Source organism: Ciconia boyciana, chromosome 4, assembly GCF_034638445.1.
Source record: "Ciconia boyciana chromosome 4, ASM3463844v1, whole genome shotgun sequence".
In the NCBI taxonomy this organism is placed as follows: domain Eukaryota; kingdom Metazoa; phylum Chordata; class Aves; order Ciconiiformes; family Ciconiidae; genus Ciconia; species Ciconia boyciana.
In genome coordinates this window covers 46,367,264-46,384,153 of record NC_132937.1, presented here as the reverse complement: position 1 = coordinate 46,384,153, position 16,890 = coordinate 46,367,264, and the positions used below count along the sequence as shown (strand labels likewise).

The 16,890-nt window shown below is 44.1% G+C and overlaps 1 protein-coding gene across 1 annotated transcript in view; it reads right to left on the bottom strand.

The window, feature by feature from the left end:
* Positions 1-16,890, bottom strand: part of KANK1 (KN motif and ankyrin repeat domains 1) — a 126,071-nt gene that overhangs the window by 44,786 nt on the left and 64,395 nt on the right. Inside the window, exon 4 of the mRNA XM_072860258.1 lies at positions 6,833-6,949. Within this exon, the coding sequence (XP_072716359.1) occupies positions 6,833-6,869 (37 nt within the window). The 5' untranslated portion in view covers positions 6,870-6,949. The remainder of the gene's footprint in view (positions 1-6,832; positions 6,950-16,890) is intronic.

Here is a 16,890-nt window from a genome sequence, read left to right as displayed (position 1 = left end):
CAAGGAACATGTCTAAATGCAGGCACTCAGTGTTCATGAACAGAAGACAACCAGCTGTAATCAGGTTATTTCCATCCAAGCCATTTCCCTGGGGGACCGTATCCTTTAAAGGCAGCAAAATCCCCTCCCTTCCCACAGGGAGGAGATTCATACACATGATTCATAAACTGCTTTCTGCAGGAGAATCTGGGAACAGATTGAGGAATACTGTAGAATAGTTTTGGGGAAAAATACACTCTTTTGAGTTAAATGGCCACAGGAAGATTTGCTGAGTTGTGTATCTTGAGAGTGGAGGGAAGGAAGAAGATGCAGAGGGAATAATTTTTCAAGTCTGGAACAAGTTTATTCTTGGGTGTTTTTCCTGTGACACGTGCATGCCCCGCTACCCGTGCTTGCCCCTCACCCAGCCCCACGGGCTGCTCCTCCACACAGGCACCGACCGCCACCAGATCAGTGCAAAGCAGTGATTTCCATCACAAGACCTAAGGGCTTTTATCACTGTTAATCGCCGCCACTTCAGTGAGGTTGCGAGGTACCATAAACAGCAAGGCATGCCGGTTTAGTCCCTAGAGCGTAATTGTCTTTAAAATACAAGATCAGGACCCTTAGCTATCTCCGAGGATGTAGAGGGCATGTATTTCCACAGGGAGCAGCAGCAGGCCACATAAGAAGGTCCAGGTGCTGCCCATGCAAGTGCATCTCAACCGCTCAGACAAGGAAAGCGTGCGTTACTCCATGAGCAATCCTGCGTCAGAGAAGAATGAACACAGTCCTCTGTCTAGGTGAGATGTAAGAAGCTTCTGGGCAGCTGCAGAACATAATCCAGAACACGACACAACTGCAGTAATCTCTGAACAAAAGACATTAAATCTGTTCTGCGCTTTGTCCTTCTGCACAGCATCTGCATCTTCTATTGCTTTGTGTCTTGGGCCATCTGCTTCCCACCACATCCAATTTCCACTTTTAAGGACTGGGCTATCTGGGACAGACTGCTATGTCCTCAGCTCCTAATGACACTGTATTTAATGTATCCTTTCTAACTCTTTCCTGCCCCTTCCCTTTCCAGCAGATTCCAAAATCAGGCCTGAAGGGCATTCTTCAGGCAACAAGTCCTATGTAAAGGAAGGTGCCTGATCCCTGATCCTCTGTGCTCTAATAAAGGCTTCTAGGCTGGGCAAATGCAAGTCAATGTGTTTTCAAGCTTTCTGTTGCAGTGGCAAATGCACCCTTGGATCACAGGTATCAACTAGCAATTGCAGAAGAAACAAGTATTAATTCATGTAGAAAGTTGGCATTGGCTGTGAGATCATGTGCTCCATCTCCATCCATCTGTCCTTAAGGCAGATCTGGCATCAGTGAGTGTACTACAGCATACTGATGGAAATTTTGATATGCCTTATAACAGAGCTGATGTGAAATCACCGGAGGCTCACTCACCCTTCACCCCACAGATTTCAGGGTCCCACCCCAGCTTGTTTTTAAATACTGGGCACCACCAGAGTGACTCACTAGATCGCTCGTGGGTGAGGCAGGAGCAGGATCCCTGTGACAGCCATGCATGCCATCTGCCCATCCAGAAAGCACAAGAGGACATGGCAATTCAGCAGGCTCTCCTGATGGCAACAGTCTCCCACCAGCTGCCAAGGCATACCTTCAGCATACACCCGTTCCCATTAACTCTGATGGTTATCGGATGCAGGCTTGGAGCAGGGAGCATGGTAGGGGAGCAAGCCCAGGCTTAAATAGCCTCTCGTCACACAGCCCTGACTCAACCAAATTACCATTGCTTGCACAGCTGATTTGATAAAAATACAAACTCACCTGAACCCTGGCCATTTGCATTTGCTAAGCTAAGCAAACTCAGTGCATTTAAGGCTGCTAAGCTCAGCTTGGGGTGTCAGTAGCACTGCAATGATACCTTGGTGACACCTACCCTGCAGGAAGGCAGTGGAGAGCAGCTGTCAGCTGAGCTCTTGTGGCAGGCACCGGCAATACTCGGGACTAAAGGCTCCATCGGATTGACTACTACCTAGCAATCAAACACCTCCAATTGCTAACTTCTTCATGTCTGTAAGTTCCCATTTATTGACTGAGGGTCTGTAATGAAAACTGGTGGATATTCTGCTAAAATTAGTAATAATGGTAATGTTCTGGTGCACAGCACTGTCTTCTTAGACTACACTTCAGATCATTAAGCAAATCAATCATGCAAAACTCCATGCATATTGCCTAAGATGATATACATCAGGAAAATCAAATTGTAGGAAAGACTCTAACACACATAATCCAGTAACTGAAAGGAAAGTGTGTCTACAAATATTTGGTAAGAGTTGTTACAAATCAATGCAGAGGACGTGTATGATAAAAACATTTCCTCTAAGCAAACGTGTGTTCTGTTTATGGGCTTCAATAAAAAGGGTTAATAAGTCAAAACAGGGGTTTTCATAATACTTTACAACAGTTGCTTAAGCATTTATATACCAGCAGATGGAAAACACATTTATTAAACATTTGGTCTTTGAGTCACGCTGACGTTAGTACCTCAAACGACACTAATTCACGCAACAGCCTCTTGTAATGGCCTCATTCTCCAACTAACCGGTGCATAGTTGTAACTTCACTTAGGAGTCAAGAAAACTGCTCAGATACAAAGAAAAATCTAACCAGAGGCCCACGGGGTGCTGCAGAGTAACTGCATATATAAAATAACCAGAGGGACACCAGGCTGCTGCAGGGGAGCCAGCGCTCCAACACAGTTTGTATCTGCCACCAAACCGCCGGCGGTCCCACAGCCCCTGGCACACTCTCCAGCGTGGAGGGGGAAATAATGGGAGTAAAAATGATGGTGAGTTGCTACAATGCCACTGCTTTAAGAACTGTGTAGGAATCTGAAGGAGGTAAAGCACATAGCCGAGTTAAACACGGAGAGAAATAGCTCAAATGAATCTCTGTAAAATATAGTACTCCTGTAAGTAGAAGCACATTAAAAGTGCGACGGGAAGACATGGAAACACAAATCTTTGAACAAGAGTGAGGGGGAAGGCGCAGACAGAAGGGAGAAAAGAGAAAGGATTCAGGGAAATCTCAGACACCGTGTACAGAAAACAATATGCATTTGCTTCACAGCAAAGCGAAGAAAGGGTTTGTGCTACAGCCTTGCTATACTGACCCCTGCAGCCCGTCCTACTCAGGAAAACTGGAAAAGCTTTTCTTGCGTTAAAACTCTTTTTGATGTCCCTGTTAAAGAGATGACTGACAATTCTGCGGTCTCTGGATACAGAGCATGAGGTGCTTAGGGAAGTCCAATAAAACAGATGTTTTCATTATGGTTAGAAACAAACACGGTTTTTAATCCTTTATCTTTTTTAATCAGTCTCCTCTGTTTGTTTTGCTGCTTCCTTGTCTTCTACATCAGAATAAATGGAATTTCACACTATTCAGTGCTTTTCAGAACATGTGTTTTGAAAACAAAGTTTCAGCTAATCAGGTATTAGTGAAAGGAATGAAAATCCAGCCAGAAGTATTTTCAAACTGCGGTAAGTTTTAGGCTGGTGTGCATTGTGCTTTTTGTAGCTGACTGGAGGACCTTTCTACAGATACCACTACAGAAATATTTGCAGAGCCTCATTAAATAGATGATTTATGCATCAGTCCTAGCAAGCACAGAAGCGAACAATTACTGGAAGTTTCACCCAGCGGTTAATGAAGACACTAATACTACTTTGAGAAACAATCACCTCATTTTTTTTTTTCTTGTACTATGCAAAGAGAAATTAATTTGTACCATGCACCAAAACAAGTCCAGCCTCCCAATAGCTCCCCACAGACACAGGGTATTTCCCAGCTCCTGCTGCAGTTCCTTGGACGAGTACATGACAGACTGTGGGCTTCCACTGCACTCCTTAACCCTGCTGAGCTTACCGGACTGAGCACTAAGCTTACATGCCACCAAGGCAGACTCGAAGCAGCAAACAGTTGTGACTACCCAGCACCCAACTGATAAAATAAAGCAAATTTTTCTGCAAGCACCAATTTATCTATCACTAGTGGTGGAGAGACTTCAGCTATTTTCTGAGCAAATGGCTCAGAGCCTAGTCCAAAATCAGTACCAAGTCTCTAAACCAACTTCAGAAATGTATAAAGATAAACAAATAAGCTTGCAGCTCACAGAAATACAGTTCACTACAAGACCTCTGTGCAACGAAACTGGGAACAGAGTGATAAAAATTTAAGTCAGCAGCAAACAAAACTATTGACAAACAGTACTGAAGTCTAAATCACAGCCTCTGTTATTTATTCACCACATTTAAAGTTCACGTCTTCACCGAGATATGCAAGAGGCAGAGAAATTTATGATACGTGGCTTCATGATAAAGTCATCACTTGCTTCGTAGCTTATCTTTCATACACACTCACTGAAAATATTTACAGCAAATGTACTTCCCATAAACATCCTTAAAAAAAATAATCTCTATAGAAATGCAAAATAGCTTGATCCTTTCCTAGAAACAAGTTCCAAATTCAAGCATTCCCCTACAGATTTTATCTGCAGCAGCAGTAGTCCATACAGGCTTGTATACTGAAAAAAATTGACCGAAATGGCACATAGGCATAATAATTTAACAGTACAAGTACTCACATTCTCGAGTTAACCAAAGCAAACCACTGCTCCTTAGTCACCTCGTACTTGAATGCAGCTGAGCGTGTGGTCAAACTTGCCAAAATATTCAAGTAACATAAACGCAGCTTAGTAGTCCATAGCAAGTCTTTCTAGTTCTTTTTCCTGCTGCTGATTGATTCAGAGGGTGCAGAAAACACCACCCCTGAAGTTTGTCTTTCCACTCTTAGAGCTCCATGCAATTAAGAATCTTGCTTCAATACCTCCAACGCCCAAATCGGTTCCTGCTCATCCAAAGGCATTCTCTCCCAGGCAGCACGGCAGGATAACACATCACAGGTATTTGCAGCCCAATACTCTGCCCCGTACGATCCGCTGAGGATTTGGAGACACGGGCGTACATAGCTACATGTTAGAACGCCGGCCTCAAGGGTTTGTAAAGCCAACAAGTCCTGACAGTCTCTGCAAAATGTTGTCCAATTTAGTTTTGAATTAAATACTTGCAATTCATTATAGCGTCTTTCTACGAATAAGGGAACAAACAGCTTCTACCCTGCAAGAAGCCTTGTTTGCATAACAATCTTGAAACTAAAACTTCCATCTTGCATTAACACATCCCCAGTAAAAGCATTTAGCTTCTTTTAGAGTTACATGTCAGCTTATCAACTTTTTCAATAGACAGTTCTACCGCAGGGAGGGTGGCAAATTAGTAAACCAATCAGTAACAGTTCATGCACAATTTTTCTTTCCTTGTAAGCAGAGAATTGTTCTGCACTACTTAAGTTAAAGTGTATTACTAAAAAAAGTCAAGTTACGTGGGGGGTTAGGCAGTAAAGTTCACCTTCCCAAAAGGATTACAAAAAGTTACAAAAGGATATAGTTTATTTCTTAAAGAATATACTTTTAATTGTAGGGGGGGGGGGGGCAGAAATCCCTTTATCAGTGGCCTCAGGATTTAACAACATTGGTAAATTAAGCCTTAAATCATCAACAGATAACAGTAACTCCGATGTTTTCAGGTAACTTCCACTAGCCTTCAAAAAAAGACTTCTTCTTTTGCATAAAATGCAGATAATGACACTCCATATTTCTAATTTCCTGCGCACAAAATGCTTTAATCCCTTGCACTAATTAGAACAATTCTACAGTGAGCACAGTGAGCAATTCAGGATTTGTTTCCATACCAGAACATACTTTCAAAGGAGGTTGGTTCTAAAATCCACCAGATAAGCCAATTCTCAATACGTGTGTGTCGTGATCTAGCAAGTAGCATTTGAACACAAGGGCATGAGCCTTAAGGGAAAAAAAAGCTCAGATTTCGATTTACATGCATAACAAAAAAGATACTTAATGTTCCTTCCCAGGATATTCAAAGTGCTCCCAGCCACCCCAGCCTTCATTGATAAATCCATTTCCCATCATACCTACATTAGGAGGTCTCAAAAGCGGACTCACAAGCTCCTGCCATGCACTTGAAATTTTCCGTGTAATCCCACTGTAGCAGCCTCAGCTGTCGTGGGCTAAAGCTATGTTTGTGCAGTGATCAGGAGAACAGGAAAATATTGACACAACCACAGGAGGAACGCTGCTGCTGTGCTGTTATCAATCGTTCTGCAATCTCTGCCCCCTCCTGACCCGTCAGTCTTCCTCAGCAACCTTTGAACATGCCAAGCAATCTATTTCAAAGACCAGCACCCAACCAAAATAGACATCTCGAGAGCTTCTTAAAATAACGAAAAAGTGAAATGAACTGAACACCTCCTCTTGATGTTGCTTGAGAAATGCTTTTATGTTTTGCTGAGAAGCAAGAAACAAAAATTAGCCTGACCCATAAGGGTGACCAGGAAGGGCTGGGGATTCAATGTGTAAGAGCTGGTTAATCTCACAAGTTAATTACAGACACAGGATAACAACCACATGACTTTTTGCAGCAAACGCCTAGGCCTCTCCGAGTCAGTCAGCGCTGCATGCTGAACAACTGAGTGCCAGCCCTTACATCTTTGCAAACAACTTTCCACACTTTTAATATTTAAAAGATTATCAGGGGTGGTGGTGGGGGAACAGGCAGGCTCTGATCTACCAGGAAGTTAGTTTTCACTGTTTAGTTTTAGCTGCTGCTACTTCCCTTTTCTGCTACTTTCACGATTTAAGAAAAAAGTTTTTTAAAAAATAAATTAATAATCCAAACAGGGAAAAGTGTTCCCGATTAGTTACCTGTAGCACTGCTGTTAGTATTTGCTGGGTAGGCCATGTTTGCTCAGTGACACATCCAGAGCTAGGCTGTTAGGTGTCATGCAAATGCCATGCATCAAGTCCAACCAGACATGCAACCTGAAACAGACAAGAAAAAAGGCAGTTAAAAACGTACAGTTTTAAGAAGTTAGGTACATTAAGCAGTAGGCATTTCTGAGTGTTTACATTCTCATCTTCAGTGCAAACTTCACTGTAGCAGTAAATATATTCCTCTTAATCAGCATCCTAGCTGTCACACATCCCACCGCTGTCCTGGCGTCTGAGGTTGAACTGCGGCGCTCTGATGACCTCCAGGGAGGACTGCTGCTCCAGATCTGTCCTCAGTGAGGACGTAACCAGCTGAATTTGCAATTGGCCTCGGTTTTTTTGTCTACCCTGAGCTTGTTTGCAATTTGTCCGTAGCCTCCCTTGTACCACAGCAGCTTCCTCGCATTTGCTGGCACCTGTGTAAGTTCTAGCCTACCCAAAGGTTTGCGTAGAAGATTTTTAGGTGAAGAGCACCTACGGAAGAGCTGTACCAGCGAGCGGGGGACCAGCTGCAATTTCCAAGCTCCAGTGTCCCCCAGGGAGGTGAGGGCAGGGGGACCCCACCGCAGACGCAGCCACAGCAAACACGTGCATCCCCGCTGCCTGACAAACCCGGCAGCCGACGGCTGCTGCACCGAAGCCTGCGGGGTGGGGTGACCAGAGCTGGCACAGACCTGGGGCTGGAACGGTGCATGCCTGACTGTGAGACCTGTCCCCTGCAGGTCCCAGCGGTGACAGGTTTTCTGGGTGTGAGGCTTTCCTTCAACCCACATGTGGCAGATTCAACTGAGAAGCCGTGCTTGCCTGAAGCTCAGGCTGCGGGTACAGAAAAAGGGCGCTGTCGCCCTGGGCGGGTGGCTGCCGAACAGAAGCCAAGCGAGAGGCAGAAGCAAAATCGGCAGCAGTTTTGTGGCTAGTTGGCTGCTGGCTGGCTCTGCACAGCCCGCCTTGCTGGCTCTGCAACGGGGCTCCTGCTCCTCCTTCCCTGCCCACCATGCGGGCAGCCTGATCACAACCCTCATGCTCAAAGCAACACATTTCACTCGTCCAGGGCTGCAGGGACACCTCCTCTTGGCTCTGCTTCAAGTTTTCTACAATCCAAACAGCATTTCATTTTGTTGACTCAGATAGGTGGAGCTTAGGTGTATGAAGAACACCCTGCTTTGCAGACCCCAGACTGACTTAGGCTGACAGCTCCTCAACAAACCAGTCACATTTTTCCAATTATATTTGATTTGTCTCTGACGGTACATGCATGAAGTATTTGAAAGCTAAGCAGATTAGCAAAGGAAAAGAAAATCCAGAAGTGAATTAGTGCAAGCACCATGTGAATCTGAGTCAAAGGTATACCTACTGAGAGAGAAGCTGGCTGTCTCACAACTGACAGAGCTCTGCCGCGCAGGCTAATATAGCTTATATTTCCCCTTCAAGGAACACAAGCACAAATCACTTCATTTTTAGTACAATCCTGACATCAATTTTCCAAGAACGCAGAAAGACCTCCATTGCAACTCCTCCTCCCCAAGCTCTGCTGTATACTCTTAAATTTATGATCTCTTGTTTAATGGAGGGCAGGACATGAAGCTGTCATAAAGACTGTGCAAAGCAAAAGGCTACAAACAAAATAAAGCAGGCATCCAACACAGACCATGACGCAGAGAGGCCCATCACAAGATTCCAGGCATAACAATAATTATCAGATTTCTGAAACAATGAAGCATGGCAAAAAAAAAAAAAAAAAAATAGAAAAGCATGTTGCTGGCTGAGTTTGCAGCCAGGACTCAAGTTTGAAATCTGTGAGCTTTTAGGAAAATATTAACTACTTCCTTTCAACGCAAGAGATTTTAAAGCATCACTCCCATCTCTGGCATTGCCATCAGGATATAAAGTTATGGTTTAAGTTCAAGAAAGGCAATTTTTACTGAGTCACAATGAATGCTTACTGAAAAATTATCATCTGTCTCCATGTTAAGTTTCTCGGGACAGCCACTGTCTCAGGGCAGGCTGCCATTAGCTGGACATCAGACTCTACCAGCAGTGCACCCAAGGGTAAACAGGGCTGAATTAATTCACCTGCTTCTAATTTGTTCAGCACAGCTCTGTGCTTCTCACTGGCACTGTAACAGGCGTGCTTCCCTGCTTTCACTATATACGTTTATTGTACGCTGCTGCAGCAGAAGTCTTGCGCTACTGTAAACCTAACCAACGAAGCATGGTAAAATACACACACCATCTAATGTAGCCCTTGCTTTATCAGGCACCTCATGTTCTGCCAGTCTGAAGCTTCCTATCCCACCAGAAGCAAAGAGGGCTCAAGGGAGGCTGCTCAGGAAACCTGACACAAGATTTGCATCCATCTGGCCAAGGTCCTCCAGGGTCTGTCTCAGCAATTCTGCAGGGCTGGATGTTAGCTAGTTGCCTGAGCTTGCTCAGCTCACACCACCAGCTGCACCGCTACTAACACTTGTAGGAGGGGAGACGTGAGAACATGCACCAAGGCATGGGCACGGGCAGATGGGTGGGAGGGGGCCCTGTGGGGGACCCACCTCTTCTAGGTGTAATGCAGTCCCAATGAGAGCAGGTCAACCACAAAAGTGAGCCCCGACTTAAAACCCATGCTGCGGCATGCCTGGAAACCCGTCATGGGTTTAAAGTAAAATCTGTTAAGCTTCATCCTATCAGTTTTAAAAACACTAGTCACCATCACGGGCACGCATGAGGAGAGCTTCCTAATAGCGAGAAGCAAATGCAATTGAGGTAAGAATTGACATAAAATTAATAAAGACACTGCTGAAAGCCAAAACAGGGCCTCAGGTCTACATTTTGTTGTGGCTTAGAGATGTAATTGACCTGGTACAAACTCCCTTCTGGGTACGCTTCTATTGGTTTCAAAGCTGTGCAGGCTTAAGTACCTCCATTAAGAAACAAACTCACCTTTAGTTAAAACAGTGATGCTTCTGAGCTTAAATGAGGATTAATAAAATAATTTAGGAAGCAAATTCAGTCCAACAGAGAGGAGAAAAGAAAAAATAAAGAGAAAAACATAGGGTCTAATAATTTGCCACCTAAGGTAAGTGGAAGAATTGGTTCCTTTCTTTTTTTTAGATGAAATGTAACTACAGCTGACAACCTGCCTATTAAACAGCTGCGAAAGTATGGAAAAAATCTGATCTAGCTCAGCAGACTCATGTAGGAAGGGAATTCATACTGCTTTGAGCCACAACAATACATGGGGAACTGAACCGACACGTACATGGACCATTTTTAGAAAGGTATCGCATGTGATTCTCCAGCAACGCACACCCCAATACATGGACTTTGACAGAAGTCTCTTGTGTGAGGAGGCCAGCTAGAATACACAGAGGAGGAAAACTTAGCCTGCTCTACAGTAAAGCATGTTCTCCAGTACGGACATCTTACAGAAGAAAATTAGTAGAGGAGCTTATATATTCCATTCCCAACTCTTCAACTTTCTGCCCATGTGTTTTTACATGCTCACCCCATGCCTGCCTGTGAATACTGCGATTTACAGACCCTAGGGCAAATGCAAAACAAGCAGAGACTAGCTATATGAAGTGTTATTGCTCAATGAAGCAGTTGTTTAAAGTGTTTTGAATTAGATATTAAAACTCTCTTCTGCCCTCAGGTTCAATACCAGAAACCTGGAACACACATGATCCTCAGTTTCAAAAAACTATCACGACACCCCAGCTTTTACAGGTTTTTCCAGAATGGTGATTCTTTAGGCAGAACATAAAGGCTATGTCCTAATCCTGTCCTAATCACAAGGGACAAGAACCTTGCTCCTCCTTTGTGCTGCATCTTGTCAGGTCACCTACACCTATGCTAGTATTTTTGCACCAGAAATATCTGAGTATATATACACCAGTTCTGGCATCCACACAGCAGAGCTGTAAACTCAAGACCTTGAGGAAAATCCAGGCTCCCACTTTAGTCTGATGTTTGCAAGAGAGGCTTAAAACAGAAAACAGTTGAGGTTTGATCTAAGAGCAGTTGTAGAATGGCATGTTGGCAACACAGTAATTAGAAGAGAAATATAACTCAGCTTTTAACCATAAAAGTCCTCCTGTCCAGGGGCCACAGTCACATGTGGGAAATGGTGATGCACACACACTTGTTTGTGGGATTCAAGAAGACAGGCCTTGGCTTCCCAGGCAACGGGGCTTTAGGCTACGTAGATATGCATATAACTTTTCTTTTTTCTCATGGCATGCACAGACTGTTAAGAGTAAACGGTCACATCAACCACTCAACACAAGCTCTGAATCTGCAGATATCTTGAACTACTCACAGGGTGAGCGTGGCTGAGACACTAAGATGCTATTGCTTAAGATCTGGACTAAAAGTGGGAGCAGTGTGGGGCAGAGCCATGCAGGATTTGGTCAAAGGTACTGGCTCCCAATTCAAAGGTACTGGCTCCCAATTGTTCAGATGAATGCAGTCAGAGGATGGTCCCAGGAGGGAAACCAGCTCTGCAATCCTATCCAGCAAGTGCAAAGCAGTGGTTAAGTAGGCCTGGGATAGAGGGGTTTGACAGAGCAAGCCGACTCACGAGATGCAACACTCGAGAAAGAACTGGTACTGCTCCATTCCTGTTATGTATCAGTGCACCAAGACTTCTCCCTGACAATTCCCTCTCACATGTGGGTCATCACGGCAGTAGAACTCGCCCAGTTTCATTCTGCAAGATACTGATAACATTTGCAAACATGACCCAAGATACATGCAAAACCCATCTAAAAACATGGATGGTAATTTCTCTAGCTGCAAGAAGAAACTGGCACTGGAAATCCCTTCTCCTGCTCAGCCAGAGGGGCAAGCACTTTTCAAACTTGTGTGGCTCTACAGGAAACAGGAATGTCTGCAACCTAATTTGTATCCTCAAACAAATATGCCAGGTGCAATTTAAATGAAGCAAGGGCTGAAGCCAGCAACAGCAAAAGAGAAAGTATGTGGGGAGTTGCTCTGTGGTTGGGATCTTCCCTGGGAGAATGACTATCTCACTGATACTTTCTTTTCAATCTTACCCCTACTGTGGTTGTGTCCTTCTTATCCATATGTTTATCAAAACAGGTGGCCAATAAACTGGCCAATAAAATTTGTAAAGGATAAATTTTTTTGTTGTTGTTTTTTATAATTAAAGTTAAAAACCAAGTAAGAATGCAGGCATATGAGGATTTTTTTCAGGTCAGACAGAGCAGTCAACTTTGAGATAAGGGTAAACTGTGAATGATTTTAAATTTCACTTAATTATTTAATCATGTAACAATTCACCCATTCACATACTTTCTCGAGCGAATGTCTTTTAAATGTTGCATCCAAATAACAAGCAAAACTATGCAAGTTCAGTTGCTGCTTAAGTCTCACTAACTGAACAAAATAAATCACTAGCGCAGGCTGTTTGCCTGGGCCACCCTAAAATGCAAAAGTAAAAATTCCCTGGGATCACTGTTTCCTGCAGCCTCTCTCAGGCAGCAGTCTGTGTGATTCAGCCTCCTCCATCAACAGAGATGATCCAGAGACAATTCTTACTATATGCAATATGACAGGCAATTTATTTTGGACTATGTTTAAGCAGGCGACCAAAAAAAAGCCACCTCTCACTATGGTATGTTTTTTTTCTGCAGGATCTGCAGTACGATGGGAGTGAAAGAAGCCTTGTAAAATCCTTTCAACAGGCAAGTTAATGAACAAGATATGGCTACGGTCAGCATGAATTTACCTGCCTGCCTTCCTCACTCCCTCCACTTATGGCATTGGCCTGTAAAAGGTCTCTCTTTACAGCAGAGCTCCAGGCAAAAGCTGAGCTAAGCTCTGTTAAGAAAAGAGTGATGGCTCAGAAACTCTGGGACCTGAGTCAGCAAGCTGAAGAAACGAACAGCCAGAGTGCTCCCAGCCAGAGCACGTGCTTCCCTTCTGCCACAAAACCAAAAAAAATCAGACCTGACTCTGAGCTTCGTTGCTTTTGAACAACATACTCCCAACTACTGCAATGCCAGGCTCCAATTCTCAAGTTATGTTGTAATTAACCATTAGTCACTTTCATGGGGATGTCCTAAACTGTCTTCCCCCCCACATCTTAAGCAGACTTGCATTAAGCTGTCTGCCTGCCTTGTTATTTCTGCAAGCAGAGAATAAATGTACAACCTTCAGTAACATAAGGGTCTGAGGGGTTTTCTTCTGCATACTTGAAAATGGTCTTCTCCTCATCTCCTAAGCTGAGCTTCTACCAAGCTTCTACTTCAGCCTCCCAAGCCACCTACCTCCTGGACAGGAGCTGGACTTTACTGAACAGCTTTCAGTATGCCTCAAAAAATGGACATGTATGAAAATCTTTCAAAGGCATCGGATCCTTTGAGCTACCCTAAATAACCAGCAATTTTTTTAATTTCCCCCAGTATTGCTTTGTCACGTTTGTTAGCAATGACAGCAATGCTCTACCATCAGCTGTTGGGTTTTAGTTTCCCTTCAAATGGAGTTATCCCAAGTGGGTCTGGAGGATCCAGAAAAGAAATCAGCTGTTCTACACAAGCCACTCGTTGACTTGCCGGTACCAAGCAACAGGGGAAGGATTTCAAAATACTACCCAACAGACACAAACATAACAAGCATCCTGTGGAGCCAGACAAACGGTCCACCTAGACTATCTTGTTTTCAATAGTGGCAACAAGAGATACTATTTAAGGAGAATACACATGCCTGATGACAAGTCCATGCTTCTGTGCTCTCCCAGCACCAACAATGATTGGACTGGGAATATCTAAAAGTATATCCTTTCTGTGTCATTTTAATATCCACATAAGCCACCTGTGAATTTGACTAGCCCCTTTCTGACCCTGCTGATGCCACCTGCCTCTGCTGCCTCATGAGGCAAGAAGTCCCAGGCTGTCAATACCTACTGCATACTTTTTTCTTGTTTTAAATTGATGTCCTACAAACTTTACTGAGTGCCACCAAATTCCTGCATTTCAGGGCTTGGTGAACATCTGTGCAGATTCAGCTTATCCACACCATTCGTGATTTTACAAACCTCAGTCTTCTCTCCCAGCTCCTATGGCAACTCCATCCCCAGATCATTTTACTTGCCCTATTTGTACCGTTTCATGTATACTCACCATGCGGAAGACCCTTGTCATGAATAGCATCTTACTAAAAAATTGTCTGCAAGAATGATCTTACAAAATGCGGTAAAGTACATTCAATACTTTTCTTAGCATAACTGAGCTTGGCTCTAACAACCAGCTAATACATGGAAAGGAAAACCTCAGTTTTAGTAATTTTTGTCAAGCAAGTGAAGAGTTAAAACAAAACAGAACTTACCTGCAGCACTAGCAGCTTTCCCTAGTATAGGGCAGAGGTTGGACACAGCCCTCCCAAGTATCCAAATGCACATCAGGTCAGCCTAATGGACTTTAGGTAACCATACCTGTTCTCCGAGATCCAGCAGACTCACTGTCAGCCAGGAGTGGCAGCTCTCGCTATTTTCTCACTATCAGGATCAGCGTTCATTGGTAAAAGGAATTCTTTGTATGGATTCTGTACATCACAGGTGGCATGCTTTTGTCACTCCTGATAAAGAGGATACCCCATCTATATAGAACTGGGCTAAAATCTTCTTGCTTTGTCCAGTCTGCTGACTTGGTGGCCCATGTCTAAAGTGCCAGAGTGTGATCTTCACTCACATGCTGTGAGCCTGAACACGGACAGGTATGTTGGGATGACACCCATCACACAGTGCTGCGAGGTCCCCCACACCCTGCAAATGTTCTCAGACCACCCATCTCTTCTGGAAGTCATTCCTGACAGCATCGCTGTCATCACGTTACATTACAGAAGCAAAAAAAAAAAACACCTTCAGAAGGCTACACAGTGTTGTAACTCAGAAACCACTTTCTGTTTATATGAGAGAACAAAAAAATCAACTAGAAAAAGAAACACAATCCAGGGTAGAAAGAAACAACTTTTTTTATACCTGAAATTCCTAATGGGTGATGTAGAAGACACTCCCTTTGGTTTATGCCAGTGAATAATGAGTCACATGAAAGTACATGAATTCAGGCCAGTATGATATTGCTATGGGTTGTAATGCTTGCTGTGACAGGGAGCCCAAAGGATGCAACTGGGCTATCCACATTTTTCTTGTGGAGAAGCGAGATGGCTGAGACTTCCATGGCTTGAAGTAGTTCAGTCTGATGATTCTTCAAGACGGAAATGAACCAACATGTGTGCTGAGCAGCGTTTTCATCCACCGTGACAAAGACCTGAATCCAGCACGAATAACAAATGAAAAGGCTTCCAAAACAGGTGTTAGGTTAGGAGAGGAACAAATGCATATTGGGGATGATGCGTGCGTGCCAGCTGCAGTATACCTGTGGCCTCCCAGTACTGAGAACCCTGGAGCTACTGTGCCTGGCACAAGAAGCAGTTTCACCTTCTCCTCTACAGCACGTACATAAACTGCCCATCACATCTGTTCACTCAGTGGGGCAGGACGAAACACAGCATCCTTTTTGCTCTCTTGGCTTTAAACATTAAAAGTTGAGTAACAGTTGTAAAAACACATCTGCAGATCCCAATACTTTAAAATGAATTCACTTATTTAAAGTGAATTTAAAGGTAGGTGAAGGTTGAGATTAATAAACCAATCAAGGAAGTTTATAAACAGCTCATGAAATGCACTATGATCTCATTTAGACTTTGCATCTAAGACAAGCTGCAAGGCTTTTAAGGCACAAACTCTGGTAAATAAAAAAAATTAACTCTTTTACAACATGCCCAAGTACTTAGTTTTCAGTGACATTTCATACATAGTGGCACAAGCATGAAACATTATTTAGAGGTAGACAGCCAAATCTCAGTCTGTCTCTTCTTCTGATTTTAGGTCTGAGATGCTATACATAGTCAGAGCAACCATAAATCTGCTATGACAAATGGGTGGCATGCATTGCAACCATGATCCTGTGGGACAGTTGGCAAGTTCAAAGACTTGTCTAGCAGCATTTGTCCATGTAGCTATTCCATGGTGGTCCCAGCTGAAGGTGCATCTTTATGTGAGACAGCTCCAGCAGCAGATCAGCTTTGTCCCCATCTAGCCCTAAATGCTGCTTCCTGACCCAAAACAAGACCTAAATCCTGTAGCTCTTTTCTTGTTTTTCCCACTAATAAGGGTAGTGTGGACTTCAGTATCAACCAGTCCTTACCATACAGGAACAGGAAATTATAGGCTTTTTGCACAGTGAAAATGGAAAACTCTAGGGTCAAGGAGACAATATTGCAAGGGCCGGCCTCTCACTTTTCCTCTATCACAGTTTACAACAGAGGACTGTGAAGTCCTACTCTCCATGCAACTCTACAGCCCACACTCTCAACATCCATCACTACCAAGTGCTAGACTGCATCTACAAACTCAATATTAACATGGGCCCATTCCTCTTTAAGTTGCTGTGGCCCTTCGGAAACGCAGGAGGACCCCACCCCCCCGCAACTTTTCCATTGAACTGAGACCACAAACACACAGCTTCAGCTTGGCCAGGGAAGACACTTGAGACATCCTCCAGGCTGCTTTCCCCTCCACCCCATCACACAGCATCCCTCAGGAACAGCCAGCATGTATGCACAGTTTTTCTTGCCTCCTCCCCTGGCCACAGACCATCTCGCTGAGGCTTTTTGCATTCATCCCAGGGGTGAGCAGGTTTCTCTGGTCCCTCCTCCAAAGCCACTGTCTCCACACCACAGCCTGTGGACTGCAAGCCTGGATGCTCTGGTGGGAGGGACATGGGATTTCATGTCAGCAGAAACCTGCCAGCCACCCCACCACATGCAAAATTGCCTCTCGTTACTGAGCATGCAAAGAGTCACCAAACCTAGCTAACATTTTGATCTGGAGCTGGCATGAGCCAACTGGAGACTGTCTGGCAGCACCTGCAGCAGAGCGCGGCAGAGCCAGGCTAGCTGTGTATTTCCAAGCTCTT